Source organism: Penicillium nucicola (assembly GCF_028828085.1).
Source record: "Penicillium nucicola strain IBT 29836 chromosome Unknown utg000008l, whole genome shotgun sequence".
In the NCBI taxonomy this organism is placed as follows: domain Eukaryota; kingdom Fungi; phylum Ascomycota; class Eurotiomycetes; order Eurotiales; family Aspergillaceae; genus Penicillium; species Penicillium nucicola.
Window position 1 is genome coordinate 2106389 of NW_026643132.1, and position 16083 is coordinate 2122471.

The 16083-nt window shown below is 47.7% G+C and overlaps 8 protein-coding genes across 8 annotated transcripts; 5 read left to right on the plus strand and 3 right to left on the minus strand.

Moving 5' to 3' along the window:
• Positions 1-1100: 1100 nt before the first annotated feature.
• On the minus strand, positions 1101-3129 carry N7511_008296 (UbiA family prenyltransferase; the record flags this gene model as incomplete). Its single annotated transcript, XM_057130673.1, has 5 exons — positions 1101-1106; positions 1163-1423; positions 2158-2285; positions 2430-2469; positions 2524-3129. 5 exons carry the CDS (start codon positions 3127-3129, stop codon positions 1101-1103), a joined length of 1041 nt encoding a protein of 346 aa, XP_056982456.1.
• A 411-nt stretch (positions 3130-3540) lies between these two features.
• N7511_008297 (cytochrome P450) lies at positions 3541-5487 on the plus strand (the record flags this gene model as incomplete). Its single annotated transcript, XM_057130674.1, has 5 exons — positions 3541-4111; positions 4164-4507; positions 4561-4682; positions 4749-5230; positions 5300-5487. The coding sequence occupies 5 exons, from the start codon at positions 3541-3543 to the stop codon at positions 5485-5487; spliced, it is 1707 nt and encodes a 568-aa protein (XP_056982457.1).
• A 145-nt stretch (positions 5488-5632) lies between these two features.
• On the minus strand, positions 5633-6597 carry N7511_008298 (class I SAM-dependent methyltransferase; the record flags this gene model as incomplete). The annotated part of the gene is made up of 3 exons (XM_057130675.1): positions 5633-6386; positions 6439-6468; positions 6536-6597. 3 exons carry the CDS (start codon positions 6595-6597, stop codon positions 5633-5635), a joined length of 846 nt encoding a protein of 281 aa, XP_056982458.1.
• Positions 6598-6902: 305 nt separating this feature from the next.
• On the plus strand, positions 6903-8194 carry N7511_008299 (uncharacterized protein; the record flags this gene model as incomplete). Its single annotated transcript, XM_057130676.1, has 5 exons — positions 6903-7055; positions 7104-7140; positions 7196-7275; positions 7320-7696; positions 7744-8194. 5 exons carry the CDS (start codon positions 6903-6905, stop codon positions 8192-8194), a joined length of 1098 nt encoding a protein of 365 aa, XP_056982459.1.
• Positions 8195-8467: 273 nt separating this feature from the next.
• On the plus strand, positions 8468-9342 carry N7511_008300 (alpha/beta hydrolase; the record flags this gene model as incomplete). The annotated part of the gene is made up of 2 exons (XM_057130677.1): positions 8468-8953; positions 9004-9342. The coding sequence occupies 2 exons, from the start codon at positions 8468-8470 to the stop codon at positions 9340-9342; spliced, it is 825 nt and encodes a 274-aa protein (XP_056982460.1).
• Positions 9343-9574: 232 nt separating this feature from the next.
• On the plus strand, positions 9575-10610 carry N7511_008301 (uncharacterized protein; the record flags this gene model as incomplete). Its single annotated transcript, XM_057130678.1, has 2 exons — positions 9575-9865; positions 9924-10610. 2 exons carry the CDS (start codon positions 9575-9577, stop codon positions 10608-10610), a joined length of 978 nt encoding a protein of 325 aa, XP_056982461.1.
• Positions 10611-10805: 195 nt separating this feature from the next.
• Positions 10806-12647, minus strand: N7511_008302 (FAD-dependent oxidoreductase; the record flags this gene model as incomplete). The annotated part of the gene is made up of 3 exons (XM_057130679.1): positions 10806-11091; positions 11157-11433; positions 11486-12647. Coding segments are annotated over 3 exons (1725 nt in total), but the record flags the coding sequence as incomplete, so codon positions are not given.
• Positions 12648-13786: 1139 nt separating this feature from the next.
• Positions 13787-15776, plus strand: N7511_008303 (serine hydrolase domain-containing protein; the record flags this gene model as incomplete). Its single annotated transcript, XM_057130680.1, has 4 exons — positions 13787-14351; positions 14400-14522; positions 14574-14838; positions 14891-15776. 4 exons carry the CDS (start codon positions 13787-13789, stop codon positions 15774-15776), a joined length of 1839 nt encoding a protein of 612 aa, XP_056982463.1.
• Between the last annotated feature and the right edge of the window lie 307 nt (positions 15777-16083).

A 16083-nucleotide genomic window follows, 5' to 3' on the forward strand; every position in this document is an offset into this window, starting at 1 on the left:
CGTAAATTTTAATCTTAATTACGAATACTACAATAGCAAGGAAACATAACTTGTTGCCAGTATAATTAACAACCATTTTCAGCGTGGTGTGGCCTTTTATCACTTGGGAGTGGCTGTTTAGTACTGTACTAAACTTCTGAGGCTCAAGTGCACGCCCCACCACTTCCCTGTTACTTTCCTCTCCTTCCACCCACAGCCAGTAATTTTCGACTTTCTTCGTCCTATCTCATCAGGTTTCCTCGGTTTTCAGTTCTCAAAGCAGCTTTTTGTTCTTTGCTAGGCAACTACATATCTCGAATTGGCTTGGTGAGATGGGACTGAACGTTCCTTCAAGGAGCTTCGCAGCCTGCGCAGTGTCTCACACTCCAAACCGATCGTATCTTCACCTGTTACTCAGTGCTTTTCTCTTCCATCTTTCTTTGTGTCAAAGTCGGAGCAAGGGCAAGAATTTCCTACTGCTTTGGTCCTCAGTGTAGTCGCAGACGGTCTGAAAAGGAGTCGAGCTATCTGATAATAGCTTTAAGTCTATACTCATACTGTCCTTTTATTCTGCAAAATCATTATTATGTATAGGGAACTGAATGAAAAGATTTTGCCAAATTTGTATGTTGTTGACTAACCGATATGTGAGGCTGTGTTAGTTAATGATCCTGGCGTGATCTATCAATCATCATCTCGGCATTTTCAAATAGGTTACCAAATGTGAAGATTTTTAGTTTCTGATAGCATTAATACCAATATTATAGTACCATTACTAAGAATTTGTCCAGTTAGACTACTCAAAAGAACCCGCAGTGACTCGCATACCCGAAGTTCCCGCTATAAATAACATTGTTGCGCATGGTAAATGAAACATAACCTCGTGCCAAAATTTTGACACTATATCAGAAATATTCAACGTACAGTAGATTGTCTAGCAGCCACCACCACCTCCGCTATCTCCTCCACCACTGCTACCTCCAGAGTCTCCTCCACTGCTACCACCACTGCTACCCCCAGAGTCTCCGCCGCCTGAATAACCTCCAGAATCCCCGCCCCCTGAGTAGCCGCCATAACTCGAGTGACCGCCATGACTCGAGTAAGAGCTGCTGCCGCCCGTATCACAGCTGTTATGATGGTGACCACTCCAATCACCATTAGCGGTGCTGCAGTCACCACTTACAACTCCTGCTGCCAACGCACTATTTGTACCGAAGGCATCGGGGTTGTAGCGCGTGTTACTGTACTGCGCGGCTTTGTAGTGTGAAGAATTGTAATCCGGGGATCTCCAAACCGGGGCGCCAGTGTAGTAGTCTATGAAGGGTGGATGTCGTTTTGGGGTACGCTTCTCTTTCTTTTCAACCTTGACCTTTGGCTCTGGCGCAGGTTCGTCATTGGGCTTCTTTGTCTTGAATGGATTTCGGAAGAACATATTTGAATGTCGCTACCAACATTATGTTAGAGAGCTTGAGTGGATTAAAGGTCTGGGATCTTTATCTTTACCTTATAGCTCTTGATTATGGATCTTGACTTGCTGTTTCGTGATCCCGAGTCGTGGGTTTAGTTCATAGACACGGATTTCTTTCGGCTGGTAGTTCACAGAGTAGGATTTGGATGAGAGTGAGAACGGAAAATTAGCCAAAGCAAACCCTTAAATATGTCCCCTCACCTATACCTCACTTCCAATGTTCCGAGATTCGTATTCCGCACTGGCAGCGCTATCGGGCAACAGACAACACAGCCCCTTTAGACCTTGTCTCCACACTCCGGACCTTGGCATCGCTCGTCGCTGGGTTTGATTGGTGTGAGATTAAATTGAATTGTGCTAAGTTGATTTCTAGTTCCTGTTCTCGCAAAATTAAGCCACATCCGGCCTTCGTGCCTTTCGCGCCCCGGCATTTTGATGGGGTGTGGTACTTCCGCCAGCCTTGCCCGGGTAAGGCTTGCAGAGACTCGATCAGGGCGCAATATTCTGCCTTGTCAGTCGTTTACCCGGGGTAAACCGTTTGAATGGTCCTCTAACATTCTATTGATAGTTTAATTTAGCCTAAGTGAAGAGTATTGGCAGGACATGAACACCTCTATGCAGATTGAAATACTAAGACCTAAACTCTCTCATCATATTTGACAAGCGGGTTTAGTAGCACACCCTTATTGGATGCAGCATATCCAATTTACCACAGATCGCTCGTGTCGCTCCGCCTCAGAAAACAGTGGTAAGATGTACACGATCACAATCCACCAATTCCACAGTTGAAATGTCCGTTTATCCCCAGGAACATTACGCACTGCTAGAACGCGCACCGCTACAGAACACGCCAGCCCGCAGCTTACCAAGTACCAAATTGAAGAAACACTCCAGAATCGAGGACAAGTTATCCCCCATACAACCAAGGGCAAGGCAATTGTCCACCTTGCCAAATTATCTCCCCACAAAACAGGGGCTGTACAACGACCGCGCTGTGCATCGCCGAGCTGGTCTGACATATCCTGCAAATGAACCGTAGAAAAAATAACAACACTGATAACCAGATGCCATCGTACCAACACTCCTTCTGGGTGAAGGGGTAGAGCAGAGCCGCCAAGGAATACCTCCATTGCCCCGAATACAAAGCAGACATAGCCCAGCGCATTGATAATGTTCCGTACAATCGGGCCATTGTCTGCACCACCCCAATTGTTGTACCACGATCCAAGGATGATCAATACGGCAGAGTGTCGACTGCCTCCACTGAAACTAGTGCTATAGACGCATGCGAAAATGTAAAGTGCGAACATGGCTCGTGTTCCCTGTTTGTGGGAAATACGATCACTTGGAAAAGGCCGCCAGGGCTTGTTCAGGAGATCTTCCGCAATTGCCCGTTCCCCGCGCTGGTTGTTGATGGCGAATGGAATGAAGTTTACCAGGACCCATGACAGGACCATCATGGCTCTGCCAATCAGATGTAGGAAGTCCATGACATTTTCCGGGTTTGCAAGTGTGCTGGGTACTTGCAGTCCGTATTTTGGGGCGGCCCAACCATTTGCGATTCCGAATATGGTACTTGGTGCGATGATGGTTTTCAAATCGCTGAAGATGAGTAGCCAGAGTGTATAGAGATGGTATTTGGTTGTTTCGCAGTAGCTGGTCAGTTGGTTGGATCGTTCCATGCTTACGATATGTTCCAGTGTGCCGCAAAAGGAGAAGTTCAATCTTTCCGTTGTTTTTTTTTTCTCAACCAGAGCAGCTCGAAAGTTTGGTTTGACTTCAAGTTGGCGACTTTGGTCATTATAGAAACCAAGAGCGACGAATCGAATAAGATCATATTTAAAGTTTCCAGAGTCTTTGAGAGATTGAACACAAGCCCGCCTTAAGGGTAGATGCCTGACACCTTGACATTAGGGTTAAAAACGGTAAACTTATTACATATCCCCCGACTGGTGATCATGACGACTTCTGTATGACATTAATTGCAGCGCTAGACAATCTGTCATTTGGAATCTATAGCCTTCTTCAAATCGACATAAGAGCGAAAGTGATTGTCAACTAACAAACCCGTCAAATCTCGCTCTATTCCGATCATGTTAGCACCCGAGGGAATCGCTGTCGTAGTGGGTTTATTAGCTCACCAGCTGATTTTCATAAATGGCGAGTGGCATCTGCGAGGGCCAAGTGTGGTTGTCTTTCATATAATCTTTGGAATCATCCTATACTCCGCCGTCCTTTTCCTTCGTCCCGACAGCCGCAAGAGCAATGTCAATCGAGTCACACTCTCTATACTAATTTACCACATCTCCCTGTTCAGCAGTATTACGATCTACCGAATATTCTTCCACCGCTTACGAAGATTTCCCGGCCCACGACTGGCAGCATGTACCAAACTCTGGCATGTCTGGAAATGCCGTGACTCGCGAGGCCACCTCGTTCTTCAGGCGTGGTATGAAGAATACGGACCATTCGTGCGAACAGGTCCCAGCGAAACTACAATCTTTCACCCTGAAGCATACGAAGCAATGGACGGGGCTCACAATCGAAATACTCGATCCGACTGGTATGATCTACTATACCCGCGAATTTCATCAATCTTCACCCGCGACAAGAAACTTCATAATGAACGACGGAAAATGTGGGAACAAGCTCTTAGTACCCAATGTGAGAATCAAAATATTCATGCAAGACAGATGGCACTGATCTGACGTACTAGCCCTACAACAATACCACCGCAGAGTCATAGAAAAGGTCCACACCCTGGAGAATCTCATCGCAGCGGAAGTATCAACTCCAGTCCTGGTAAATGACCTGATGTACTTCTTCGCATTCGACTCAATGGGGGATTTTGCCTTCAGCGAAGACTTCGGCATGATGCGCACCAAGCAATGGCACTCATCTATTGCGATGCTGCGATCGGCGCTCACCTTGCTGGGACCATTTAGTCCGGCTATCTGGATTCCGAGGCTCGGATTTGCTTTTATACCCGGGTTATGGAAAGTCAGGCATTGGTTTTACATGCTTCAATTCTGTGATGAGTGTATCGCGAGACGGGTGAAGGTATGATTGAACAAGTCAAGGCGAATGTTGGGAGCTAACCAACAGCGATATAGAAAGTGCTTCCCGATCGGGACATCGCGTCTTGGTTTATCGAAGATCATGAGAAGCATGGATCAGATCCTACACGCGCACAGTGGTTGAGTGGTGATACTGCTACACTTGTTGTTGCTGGAAGGTGTGTATGAATTTCTCTAGGCGGCCATCGTTCTAATAGGAATTGAAGCGATACAACAGCCCCCAGCCTAACACTTCTGATATACTTCCTCGCGCGATTCCCTAACCATGCGGAACGAGTAAATAACGAGCTTCAAGATATAAACATCGAAGACCCAGTCATTCTATCTACCCTCCCTCATCTAAACGGCACAATAAACGAAGCAATGCGACTGCTGCCCGCCGTACCAACATTCAGCTCTCGAGTAACACCACCGGAAGGTCTGGTAATCGATGGGAAATTCATACCAGGAGGGACGAAAATTTGTGCTCCTCGGTACACAATTGGTCGACGTGCGGATTTCATCCCATTTTATCACATTGTACAAAGAGAAGCTGACAGGCCACCAGTAACATCAGCCTTTATCAACCCCCACTCGTTCATCCCAGAGCGGTGGTACAGTCGACCGGAGCTGATACGAGACAAAAGGGCTTTTGCACCATTTGGTATAGGTAAGATGCTACCCAAGGTGTTTGATGACAGCGAAGGACATATGCATCGGCCTTTCTGTGTATCATCATTATTGAGTCATACGCGGAAATTGAAGACATCAAATTCTAACAATTTGCGCTGATTAGGGCGTACAAGTTGTGTTGGGCGTCATTTGGCACTCGCACAGATTCGACTTGTTGCCGCTGCTTTGGTGTCAAAATATCAAATCAAATTTGCGCCAGGGGCAGGCTTGGGGGAGGCTGTTGAGAGGGATATGAGAGATCAACTTACTGCGCAGCCTGGGGCTTGTTGGGTTGTTTTTCATCCGAGGTGAGGATTGTATGGTTGGTTCGATTCTCATGGTGTTGTTGACACGAAAGAGAAAATATGAATGTATTAAATTAGGCGTGTTAATCATGACATATTGATAGCAAAGCTGGAACCAGGCTTTTAATCAATAAAAATTAATGACTGACCACTCAGACTGGACGAAAACCCCAAGCAACGTGGATGTCAAATGTTACATAGCATCCCGACTCAATATCCGCATACGCCTTCCGCTCAAGCTGTTCCAGTTGCAGCATAGACAAAGACCCTTCATCACCCCTAGCGGATGCAAGCCTCGCCCAAGCAAAGATAGCCACCATCCCATTGGCAGTCAGACGCGAACGAGTCGCATAAACCCGGTCAGCAGCAACAACCTCCGTATGAACGTCTTGCAAACCAGCACCCCGCATCCCTTCCATCAGTGTATTCCACCCACTCTGAAAATGATGCATCATCCCAGCAAGAAAGCGCTGACCCATGTAGGACGCAGTGTTGATAGTGGCAGTTGGCGATCCGGGTAGATGCCGCACAGCTGTGAAATCACATTCCTCCCACTGCATCGCACCTCCCGGTTTCAACATGCGGGTCAGGTTTTGAACTATTGCTGGCCACTCGTTTGGCTTGAGACCTGCCGAGATGAGCCGTACATGTACTAGATCGTATTTGTGCCATATCGTTAACGGGACGGGCTGACGCGCGTCTAGGAGGCGTAGTGTGACATTCTGGGGTAGAGTGAGCGGAGGTGGAAACAAGGAGGTTGAAATATCATAGCCGTGTAGCTCTGCTCTGGGATAGTAATGGGTGAGACTGCGTAGGAAGGCTGCAGTGCCTGTGCCCACGTCAGCGACTAGGGCGTTGGGAGGCAGCTTGGCTTGGACGGCCGGGTGCACGAGGTAGCCGATGTTTCTGTCTCGGTCAGTTTGGATTGAACCTGTAAGCTGGTGCCACCGAGACTTACTCGGTGATCAATTCAAACTGTTCGTCAAGTCTGGCGTGGCGTTAGTGTTTGTGTTTTCGGGCTTGGGGGTTGGGATTGGCTGGTGGACTTTTGTTACCTTTGCGCCTCGGTGGAATTGCGTCCCATATTCTCCGCGTATGTATCTCGTCTGTGGGCCATTTTGTGTAGTGGCGAGCAAGGAGAATGGAAGAGGAGGTGGGGATGGGTATTTGCTCTGGTACGTCCGACTGGAAGGTATCAACTGCAGGGTCACAAGCTGAAACGAGCGATTTCAGCTGAAGAGAAAAGGCAAGAGAGGTTGTACGAGTCTGCAGTGCTCGAGAATCCCTACTTGAACATACCCCATTGAGAGATGTTGTGTCCCAATTTGGCCCGGGCTACTTGAAGAGAGGCTCAACTACTGAATCCCTTGGTCTTTCTTACTCCCATCCTACTATACAGCTATAGGGCTACTTTCCCGGACCATGGTACGCTTGAATCCACGCGCTCCAGCACTGATTGCTTGGAGTTTGATATTGCTCTTCATTGCTGCTGGTGCGGTGGTTTTGAGGGTAATCTCGACACGAATACGGCATCGGCAATTCAAATGCCATGATTATCTCGTATTCTTCTCACTGGTCAGTCTGAGTTGATCTGAAACGCTCAGAACACTAACAAAAATTCAGATGGCCTTGACGGGATATGTAATCGACGTTTTGACGGGTGAGTCGAGGGGGTGTCTTTCGTATGCGCATCGGCTTACCTTACTCTGCTTCAGGAGCGATCATTGGCGGTTATGGCGGACATACTTCGATCATGGCGGCTCGCCATCCAGAACAGTTGATAAGTGCCTTGAAGGTGTGTTGGTGTGTCGGTGAAGTGCTCGACGCTGATTTGATCAGACATTCTGGGCGTCCGAGTGGTTTTGGGCGACAGCGACAGCCTCTTTCCGCCTCGCCATTCTCTTACTCTATATTGAAATCTTCCCGAACAACCCGGTGTTCTTCTGGACAGCGACAGGAGTGGCTGGCCTGGTCTTCCTATACTGGGTGGCCTCCATTTTGACAATTGCCCTTCTATGTCGGCCGGTCGCATACAACTGGGATCGCACTATTCCAGGTGTTTGCGGCGACGTGATCAAGACCGAATATGCCTCGGCGGGATTCAACATGGGCATTGACCTGGGTGTCGTGCTATTGCCCCTACCCATCGTATGGAGGCTTCATATGTCAAGCCGCAAGAAAACCGGTGTGACGGCATCCTTCGCATTGGGAGTCCTGTAAGTCATGCATGGCCAATTCATCTTCAGGGGCTAATGGTTGGCAGCACGGCTGGTATCAATTTGGGCCGCATTATTCAGACCAAACTCTGTCCAACGGACGATATCATTTACTGCGCAAGGGACAGTTCTATCTTTGTGATTGCCGAGATGACTGCAGGGATCCTAGTGGCTTGTGTTCCAACTCTGGGCCCTTTGATCTTTCGTGGGCGCCATGTGCCTTCACCTAGACCGCACGACTTACCGACAATTGGGTCTGCTCGAACTCGTCCACGTCGTTATATGGCCAAGTTTGACTCTCTTCTTTCCACGCTCGACCGTAGCCATGTGGAAGAGGAGAGACACAAGACGTGGAATGAGCTAGGGGATGCTAGTGCGCCGACCGCACATGCAATGGTTGGGCCTGGCCAAAAGGGAACAGACGGGGGAATCCTGGTGACTCGCGACTTGGACGTGCATAGTCTGAATCCACATGCCCCCCACGGTGAAGCCGTTTGATTGTCTCAGTCTTTGTTTGCCCGGGGGATTTCTATACTGACAATCTGGAACTGAGTTGAAACGCCATGCTGGGGTGGGATGCATGTCAGACTTGTGACATTTTGGAATAGCAGCACTATCAAATAATCAAATCGATATAATAATTCAAAGCGAATAAAGACAACGCCGGACGAAATTAGAGTCAGCGTGGCATTGAAAGGCCGGCGTCAGCCTTACATGCGGGGATGTTCCCCTCTCATCTGTAGTTCCAACTTCCTCTCTGCAACTTCCATCATGGTTTCTCAGCCTTTTGTCGTGGTGCTCAGCCATGGCTCTTACCATACACCCGCTCCATATCAGCCATTTGTAGATGCTTTGATTGAGCAAGGCATCGAAACATATTGTCCCCAGCGACCTACCTGCGACCTCAGCCAGCTGAATGTCGGGGACGTTAACAATCCCAATTTCGATCGTAAGGCTCCCCCAGGAGGATACCCACTCCCTGCAGATGATGCGGCAGAGATTGGTCGCCTGGTTGACAGCCTGATTGCGGATGGAAAGTCGGTTCTGCTTGCTGGACATTCTTCTGGTGGTTGGGTGGCTGCCGAAGCAGCAACATCTGTCCGACAAGCCTCCGTGCGCGCAAAGGAGGGCAAGACCGGCGGCATCATCGGGCTATTCTTCATTGGAGCATTTATTATCCCCGAGGGTCAATCTGTCCACAGTTTCTTCCAGCCTGCCGATGGCAACATCATTACACCTCCATTCATGCGATTCCACGTGAGTTTTCTACATTTCAGTCCTGGCGGACATATACTGACAGGCGATAGAAATTTGGTGTCGACGGCCTTGGAACTATGGTCGAGCCTGAGAAATTCTTGTTCAATGATCTCGACCAGGCGACCGCTGAAAAGTGGGCGGCTACCTTGACTGCAGCTCCCGTCATGAACAGTCCTCTGACCCATAACCCCTATGCTGATCTACCATGTGCGTACCTGGTATTGGAAAACGACTGTACTTTGCCAAAGGAGTATCAAGAAGGCATGGCCGCAAGTCAGGAGAAGCCCTTCACAATGTACCATGCGCCTTGCGGACACTCTCCCCATCTGAGCTGGACAACTGGTCTTGTCAAGACGATCCAGGGGTTCGCTCACCAGATCATAGCTTGAGATTCCGTCGAATGTTCTGTCAGTCATATCCTGTGTCGAGATTAGATAAACCAAGCAACATATTCCAATTATCTTCGCTATCCAAAGCCGTAGTGCAAAGTGTAACCTGCAAGGATGGGAGGGTTCTTGAAGCTCTGTGAAACGAGGAGCTGCCCCACGAACTCGCACCTTCTTTCACTTCTCTTCCTGATTTTTATTTCTTCCAACCTCCATCTCTTCTCTATCTTCAAACATGGATGCCCCTCAATACGTATGCGGTACCCAGGGCTTTGGCACCACCTGGTTCAGTGGTAATATTGACCTGCTCATCGAGACTCTCGAGAGTGCGGGCATCAACCGTTTCGACACTGCTGCCCTCTACCCGGCTACCAATCCTGGTGTTTCAGAGGAACTCCTCGGCGAGAAGAAGCGTGTGAATGCCGTCATCGACACGAAAGTCCTGTTCATTGGAGATGGCTCCCTGTCCAAGACGAACATTGGCAAATCCATCTTTGACAGCCTCGACAGACTCAAGATCAAAAAGGTACTCGCTCGCATTGGACTCTCGAATTACGAAGACAATAGCTCACTTTATTTCTTAGATTCACACCCTTTTCGCTCACGCCCCAGACCGTACAATCCCGATTGCCGAGCAAGCTGCCTACTTCGGCCACTACTACAAATTAGGTCTTTTCGAAAAGCTCGGCTTGTCGAACTACACCCCAGCCATGATTCGTGTGTGGATGGAAGTTTCAATTGATCAAGGATTCGTGAGGCCCTCCGTCTACCAGGGACAATACAACGTCGTCTGCCGCGGCTACGAAGACGACCTCTTCCCCGTTCTCCGTGAATTCGACATTGCCTTTGAAGCGACCTCCCCTTTAGCTGGTGGCTTCCTCACTGGCAAGCTATCCTACCATCCCACTTTGCAGAGCTTGGAGGGAACCCGTTTCGAGGTTGGAGAGGGTAACATGGTTGGAGCGCTGTACCGCATGTGGTATGATCAGCCTGCATTCCATGATGCGATGCGCCAGCTGGATGCTATGGCTAAGGAGCATGAGACTACTGGGGCCCAGTTTGCTTTACGCTGGCTGCTGTTTCACTCGAAGTTGAATAGTACTGATGAGATTGTCATTGGCCCGAGCCGCTTCGACCAGCTGAAGAGTTATCTTGATGCGCGTGAGGCTGGTCCGTTGCCTCAAGACAAGGTTGAGAGACTCAATGGGCTTTTCTCAGCTTTGCGAGGATTGTCCAAGACTATCATCGAGAAGGGATGGTGGGCTCTGTGAAGGAGATGCTCCACCTTTATGGGCAGATTTACATTTCACTCGTCATGTCATTCTGACGAATCTCCGTGAATACTCAACAGTCTTATGCTCAGCATGAAATAAGAAAAATAGGGATCCAATATCAATCAATTCTATGCCACTCAACCACCATTTATAACAATTCGCATTTTGCATACGAAAAATATATTCTCACGGACGGCGAGATCGGCACAGACGCATATCTTCACTAACTTCCCACTCCTCACTCCCAACAGCCTTGAGCGCGTAGAAAATAGAGCTTGGATCATATTTCCTTTTGATTTCCAACAATCTGGCATACTTATCCCCATAAAAGATATCTTGCCAGTCAATCTGATTGGGATCAGCCTCATTCAAATAGGCACCACTATCAGGCGTAAGAATCTCTAGTGAGGGAAGTAGAACATCAGTAATAGTCTGCTGTCCCACAGCATTTGCTTCCCAGTCAATGTAATCAAAAGACCTACAGTCCCAATCTCAGTCAGCAATCAACAATGCAGTACAAACAAACAAAGAAGGTAGACTGACTGCCCTATCAAAAAATTAATGATCGCATTCCTCCACGCAGGATTAACTCCATTATCTGGATATGCCACGCGCGACGCATTCACTGTTATACCTGAGATCAGGAAACCGACGTCCTTCTCAACAATTGTGCGGAATGAGGAGACGAGTGCTGTGAGGTTTTGCTCGAGCGTATTTCGAGGAATGAGCCTGCCACCGAGGAGTTCGTCGGTTATATTTTCCTTTGGATTCATCTTCTCATAGGCGTTGTAGAATGTTGGGAAGTCTTCGACGTGATATGCTGCGGATGAAGTGTTGGTCATTGGAATTTGAGATTGGGATATCATACGCACTATACTGCATGTTGTTTTCTTTCATGAATCCCAGCAAAGGATCAAACAAGGAATTAAACAGTGATACCCTCGCACCAGGAATCGTAGTGGGTGTGGTGGACATTGTATTGTTGGTTAGCCACCAAACACTTGCCCCGCCTGCATCTCCTATCGAAGGCAAGATCGATGTGAACATTTCGACGGCCTTGAAAAATGTTGTTCTAGAGACACCAGTATCTGAGAATGTGAGGTTCCCGGACACAGTCTGTAACTCAGGATAGGCTTTACTTGTCATTGAGATGACAATGCCATATGTACCTCCACCTCCACCAGAAAGCGCCCAGTAGAGGTCAGGATGTTGAGTTGGAGAAGCAACCACAAGTCTCCCATCCGCGAGAAGAACCTCCCACCCGAGGACTTGATCGGCCGCAAGTCCGAATTGGGAAACCAGCTGCCCGTGTCCGCCACCTTGTGAATAACCGCCTGTAAGGCCGACGGTTGGGCAGTTGCCATTGACGACAACTAGGCCGACCTTTGAAGCAGCGGCGCTGGCCTCGAACGACTGGACACCGGCCCCCATTTTCATCGCCTTGCCTGTATAGTATGCTGATTCATAATCCAGAATGGAGATATTCTTCATATGGTGCATCCATACACCAAGTGCACCAGCGCCAGTTGACTTTCCGAGAAGGTCATGGCCCGTATTTCGAATCACGAGTCTGATATTATGGCGCGTAGCAAATTGAATGGAGCGCTCAACATCTCTGGCGTCAGTCGCGTTGACTGCGTATTGGATGTAGTTTCCACTTGTGCATGGTGCATCCTTTGGTGAAAATGGGTTGCAGCTGTTGTATGTGAAGGTTGATGCCATGATCGATGATGAGGTTTTGTAATGTGTTTCTGGGAACCCCCAATCGGAGCGGAGCTGAGCGCATTGTGTTTCATTATATGGAGCGAACGGATTGATATGGCAAGGGCTGGCAATAGGGGTTGCTGAAATCAATCTACCGTCAATAGACTTGTTGAACTGGTCCCATTTGCTGTCACTTGGCCAACATGGATCTTGTGGCATGCAGCGACATAAGGGTGGACTTGGACGGCTTTCGGCTGAGAGACCATTTGAAATGCCAAGGAGTGAAACAAAGATGCAACACCAGCGCATCCACGCAATTTGGACACTCATTGTAGCAATGATCGAACGTGAGACGGCAGCCTTCACTGGCACGCAGAAGTTATATATGAGATCAAATAAACGTAGAGCACAGCCCACGCAACTGGCTGGTTAGATTTTGAATCATGAAACATGGCCCTGAAGACCATGTGTAATAGGCATAGTTGCATAGTGAAGTTTGATATAACCCCTTGATTCGCTAAGTCCAGTTGCGAGTGCAGTCATCTGTAGCTGACTACCCAATTCTGACTCAGACCACCGGCGCGTGGGGGTCGAGATCCAATTTTTTTGAAAATACAATGCCTGTTCTGAAAGTTTTGACATCAGGCGGCGAGCTGGATGATCTTTTTCAGCCTTGTTGGCTGGTGCCTTGTATAACACGATTGCAGGGCGATAAATTGATGAAGGTTCCCAGGGGTCGGGTAAGCAATTTACTGCTGGGTAAAAATAGACTGCATAGCATTGGTTGATTTGCAGGGTAGATGTAGGTGCCAGCTGGCCTCGGAATAGATTTGGTTTGGTTTGTTCGGCCCCATGTCTATGGGGGTTATAGTCGTTGAGATATTGTCAGGAAGACTGAATGAAACGCCCTATACACATCCAAAAAGGTAAAGTACTAGTGACTATCCAGGTAGTTTATGCGCAATAAAAGTAAATGCCGAACCTCTGAACGAACAGAGGCAAAAAAATCCTCGCTGGGCGTTTACGTGGTTCCGTGACTTGAGCGGACCTCAGCAGCCAAAAGGATCCTACAACAACTAGAATCAATCACACCACTTCATAATAGAATACTCAAATTGGGGCAGGAATGACAAGCTTCAAAGTTGTTGATGAACAACCTTGCGCCTTTTGGTACTTCCTAATTGGGAATCAGAGATCCACTTTATTTCCTTTTCAGGCAGGTGACGCAGTCACGTGTGATGACATATAGCCAGGTGACTAACGTTATACTCGAACTTTGGAACACAAACCGACGCTAGCCAAATCAGGGATGGTCGACAAGCGAGTACGAACCGACATGAACATGAGAGGGTTGGTTGCATCATGCAAGCAATGCTATACAGATAATTGATGAACAGCCTGATTCGATATAAGCATGCTTCCCGCTCAATGTTAAACTTGATTATTGCAACTGTTATCACGCAATCACCATGCATCCTATTCCAGCAACGACCCCCACATTTATTTTAGTCTCCGTCCTAGTTTACCTTGCAGATGCAATCAGATCACCGAGACTGCTCGCCCCAGGGACGAGCTGCGTGCCATATGGCCCGCTTGTGCCTCGTCCAACTAATCTTAGAAATGCCAAGATTGTCCAGGATGCAACGGCAAGCTTGAGTCAGAACCTTGATGACGCTTTATCAGGAAAGATCAAGGCTGGCTTTGACGTGGACCAGTCATCATTTTCAATTGGTCTTATATCCTCCCAGAAAAGGAGCGCATCTCTTACGGACGGTGGTCATGTTTGGTCCTATCATCATCTTGGGAAAAATAATGTCAACGGCACCAAGATCGCTGATGAGAATTCGCAGTATCTGATCGGATCAATATCCATGCTATTCACGGATGTTCTGCTACTAAAATCCAATATCGACTTGAATAGTCCCATCACAAAATACTTACCGACTCTACAGGGATCTCAGTCATTGATCCAATGGGACAATATCACGCTGTCCGCGCTATCAAATCATCTTTCGGGAATACCTTCAAATCTACGTATGTGAATTGAGATAATTGAAGCAATCCTGATTGACTCGGTGGCAGCTTCGTCTTTCGATTCTTATTCCTTGCATTCGATGTACGAGCGTCTTGGGTTCCCTGTTTTCACCAATGCGAGCTACCCAGAATGCGGAGTAACAGGTCTCAACCGAGGATGCAACCAAACACGTATGGAATCTATGTGACAGACAAGTTCCGTATTGACTGACACGCAATAAGAGATAATCGAGATGATGAGTAGCGCACTGCCTGTGGAGCCACCCTACAGCCAGCCCATATACTCCTCAGTTGCCTATACATTGCTTGGTATGGCATTGGAAGCCGAGACAGGAAAGACATACCGTCAACTTTTACACGACCTAATTGTAGGTCCGTTTGGTTTAACGAACACTGGCATTTCCCCGGGAGTCTATAACCGGGCGGTCATTCCCCCTCTCCCTATTGCAGAACAGAGATGGGGAGCAGATTATGGAGCCAATAATCCGTATGGTTATTATTTCTACTTGACTTCATTTCACTTGCTAACACATACTCAGAGGTGCAGGTCTATATTCTTCTCTGCGCGATCTTTCAGTTTTCACGACAAGAATCCTAAATTATTCGATATTCGATAACCCGGACCAAGTTAGACAATGGCTGAAGCCTCATTCTATGACATCTTCAGTCAGTGATCTCGTTGGCCAGTCATGGGAGGTGCACCGAGTTGAGAACCTGGTACCTGAAAATCCACACACAGTGGACATCTTTGCGAAAAGTGGTGGTGCACAGGGCTATGCATCCCACTTTTCAGTGGTCGATCAGTATGGAATTGGGTTTGTCATTTTGACAGCAGGTCCAAGAAAGGCGTACACGGCGTCAATTCTAAACGATGCCGTAATCTCAGCACTTATACCTGCCGTTGATTCGGAAGCCCGACGACAAGCAGAGAAGTATACGGGAACATTCACTCCCATGTTTTCCATCAGCACAGAAACAGCCGACCCAGACTTCTCTCCTAAACTGGTCCTATCCATGGATAATGGAACAGGCATCAAGATAGAATCCCTCACAAGAAGTGGATCTGATATACTGAACAGTATCCAGATGATCTGGGCCTCAGCTTTTCCCCAATTTGGAATTTTAAATCCGGACATGCGCATCTATCCAACTGAAATTGAACGGCCAGTTGAAAATCAAGATAGTGTGATCTACCAAGACTGGCGAATCAGCTTTGACATAATACCTTCTGACAACGCTGCTATTTCCGATCTACCGGGACAGGGTACACTGTTGAATGTTTGTTCCTCTTGGAAGACTGTTGATTGGCTTTACTATGGCGGTAAAGCACTGGATCGCATTGTCTTCAAAGTCAATCAAACAGATGGAACTGTAATTGGGGTCGATATTCCATTTTTGCGAAGTGGTTTACTTGGGAAAACGTGATTTATGAGTGCAAATACTTTCTCACAGCTATCTACTGGCTCTTAATCAGTTACTCCTTGTCTTTACCATTTAATGAACTGCACATACTCTTCATTTATCTCATACGCTTCGATCTGTACAGGCGAGCAGTCGTAGGCTCTAGCTAGCCGAAATATGCGAAAGTGTATGGCTTTGTTCCAATCGAGGCTACAAGCCTATTTTTCTATTGTTTATTTGTCCCTAAAAAGAGTGTAAATTGGATTACAATGAAGAGTGATAGGGCGAAATGCGAACAACTTCACTGGACAGATTCTCCAAATGAAAAGTT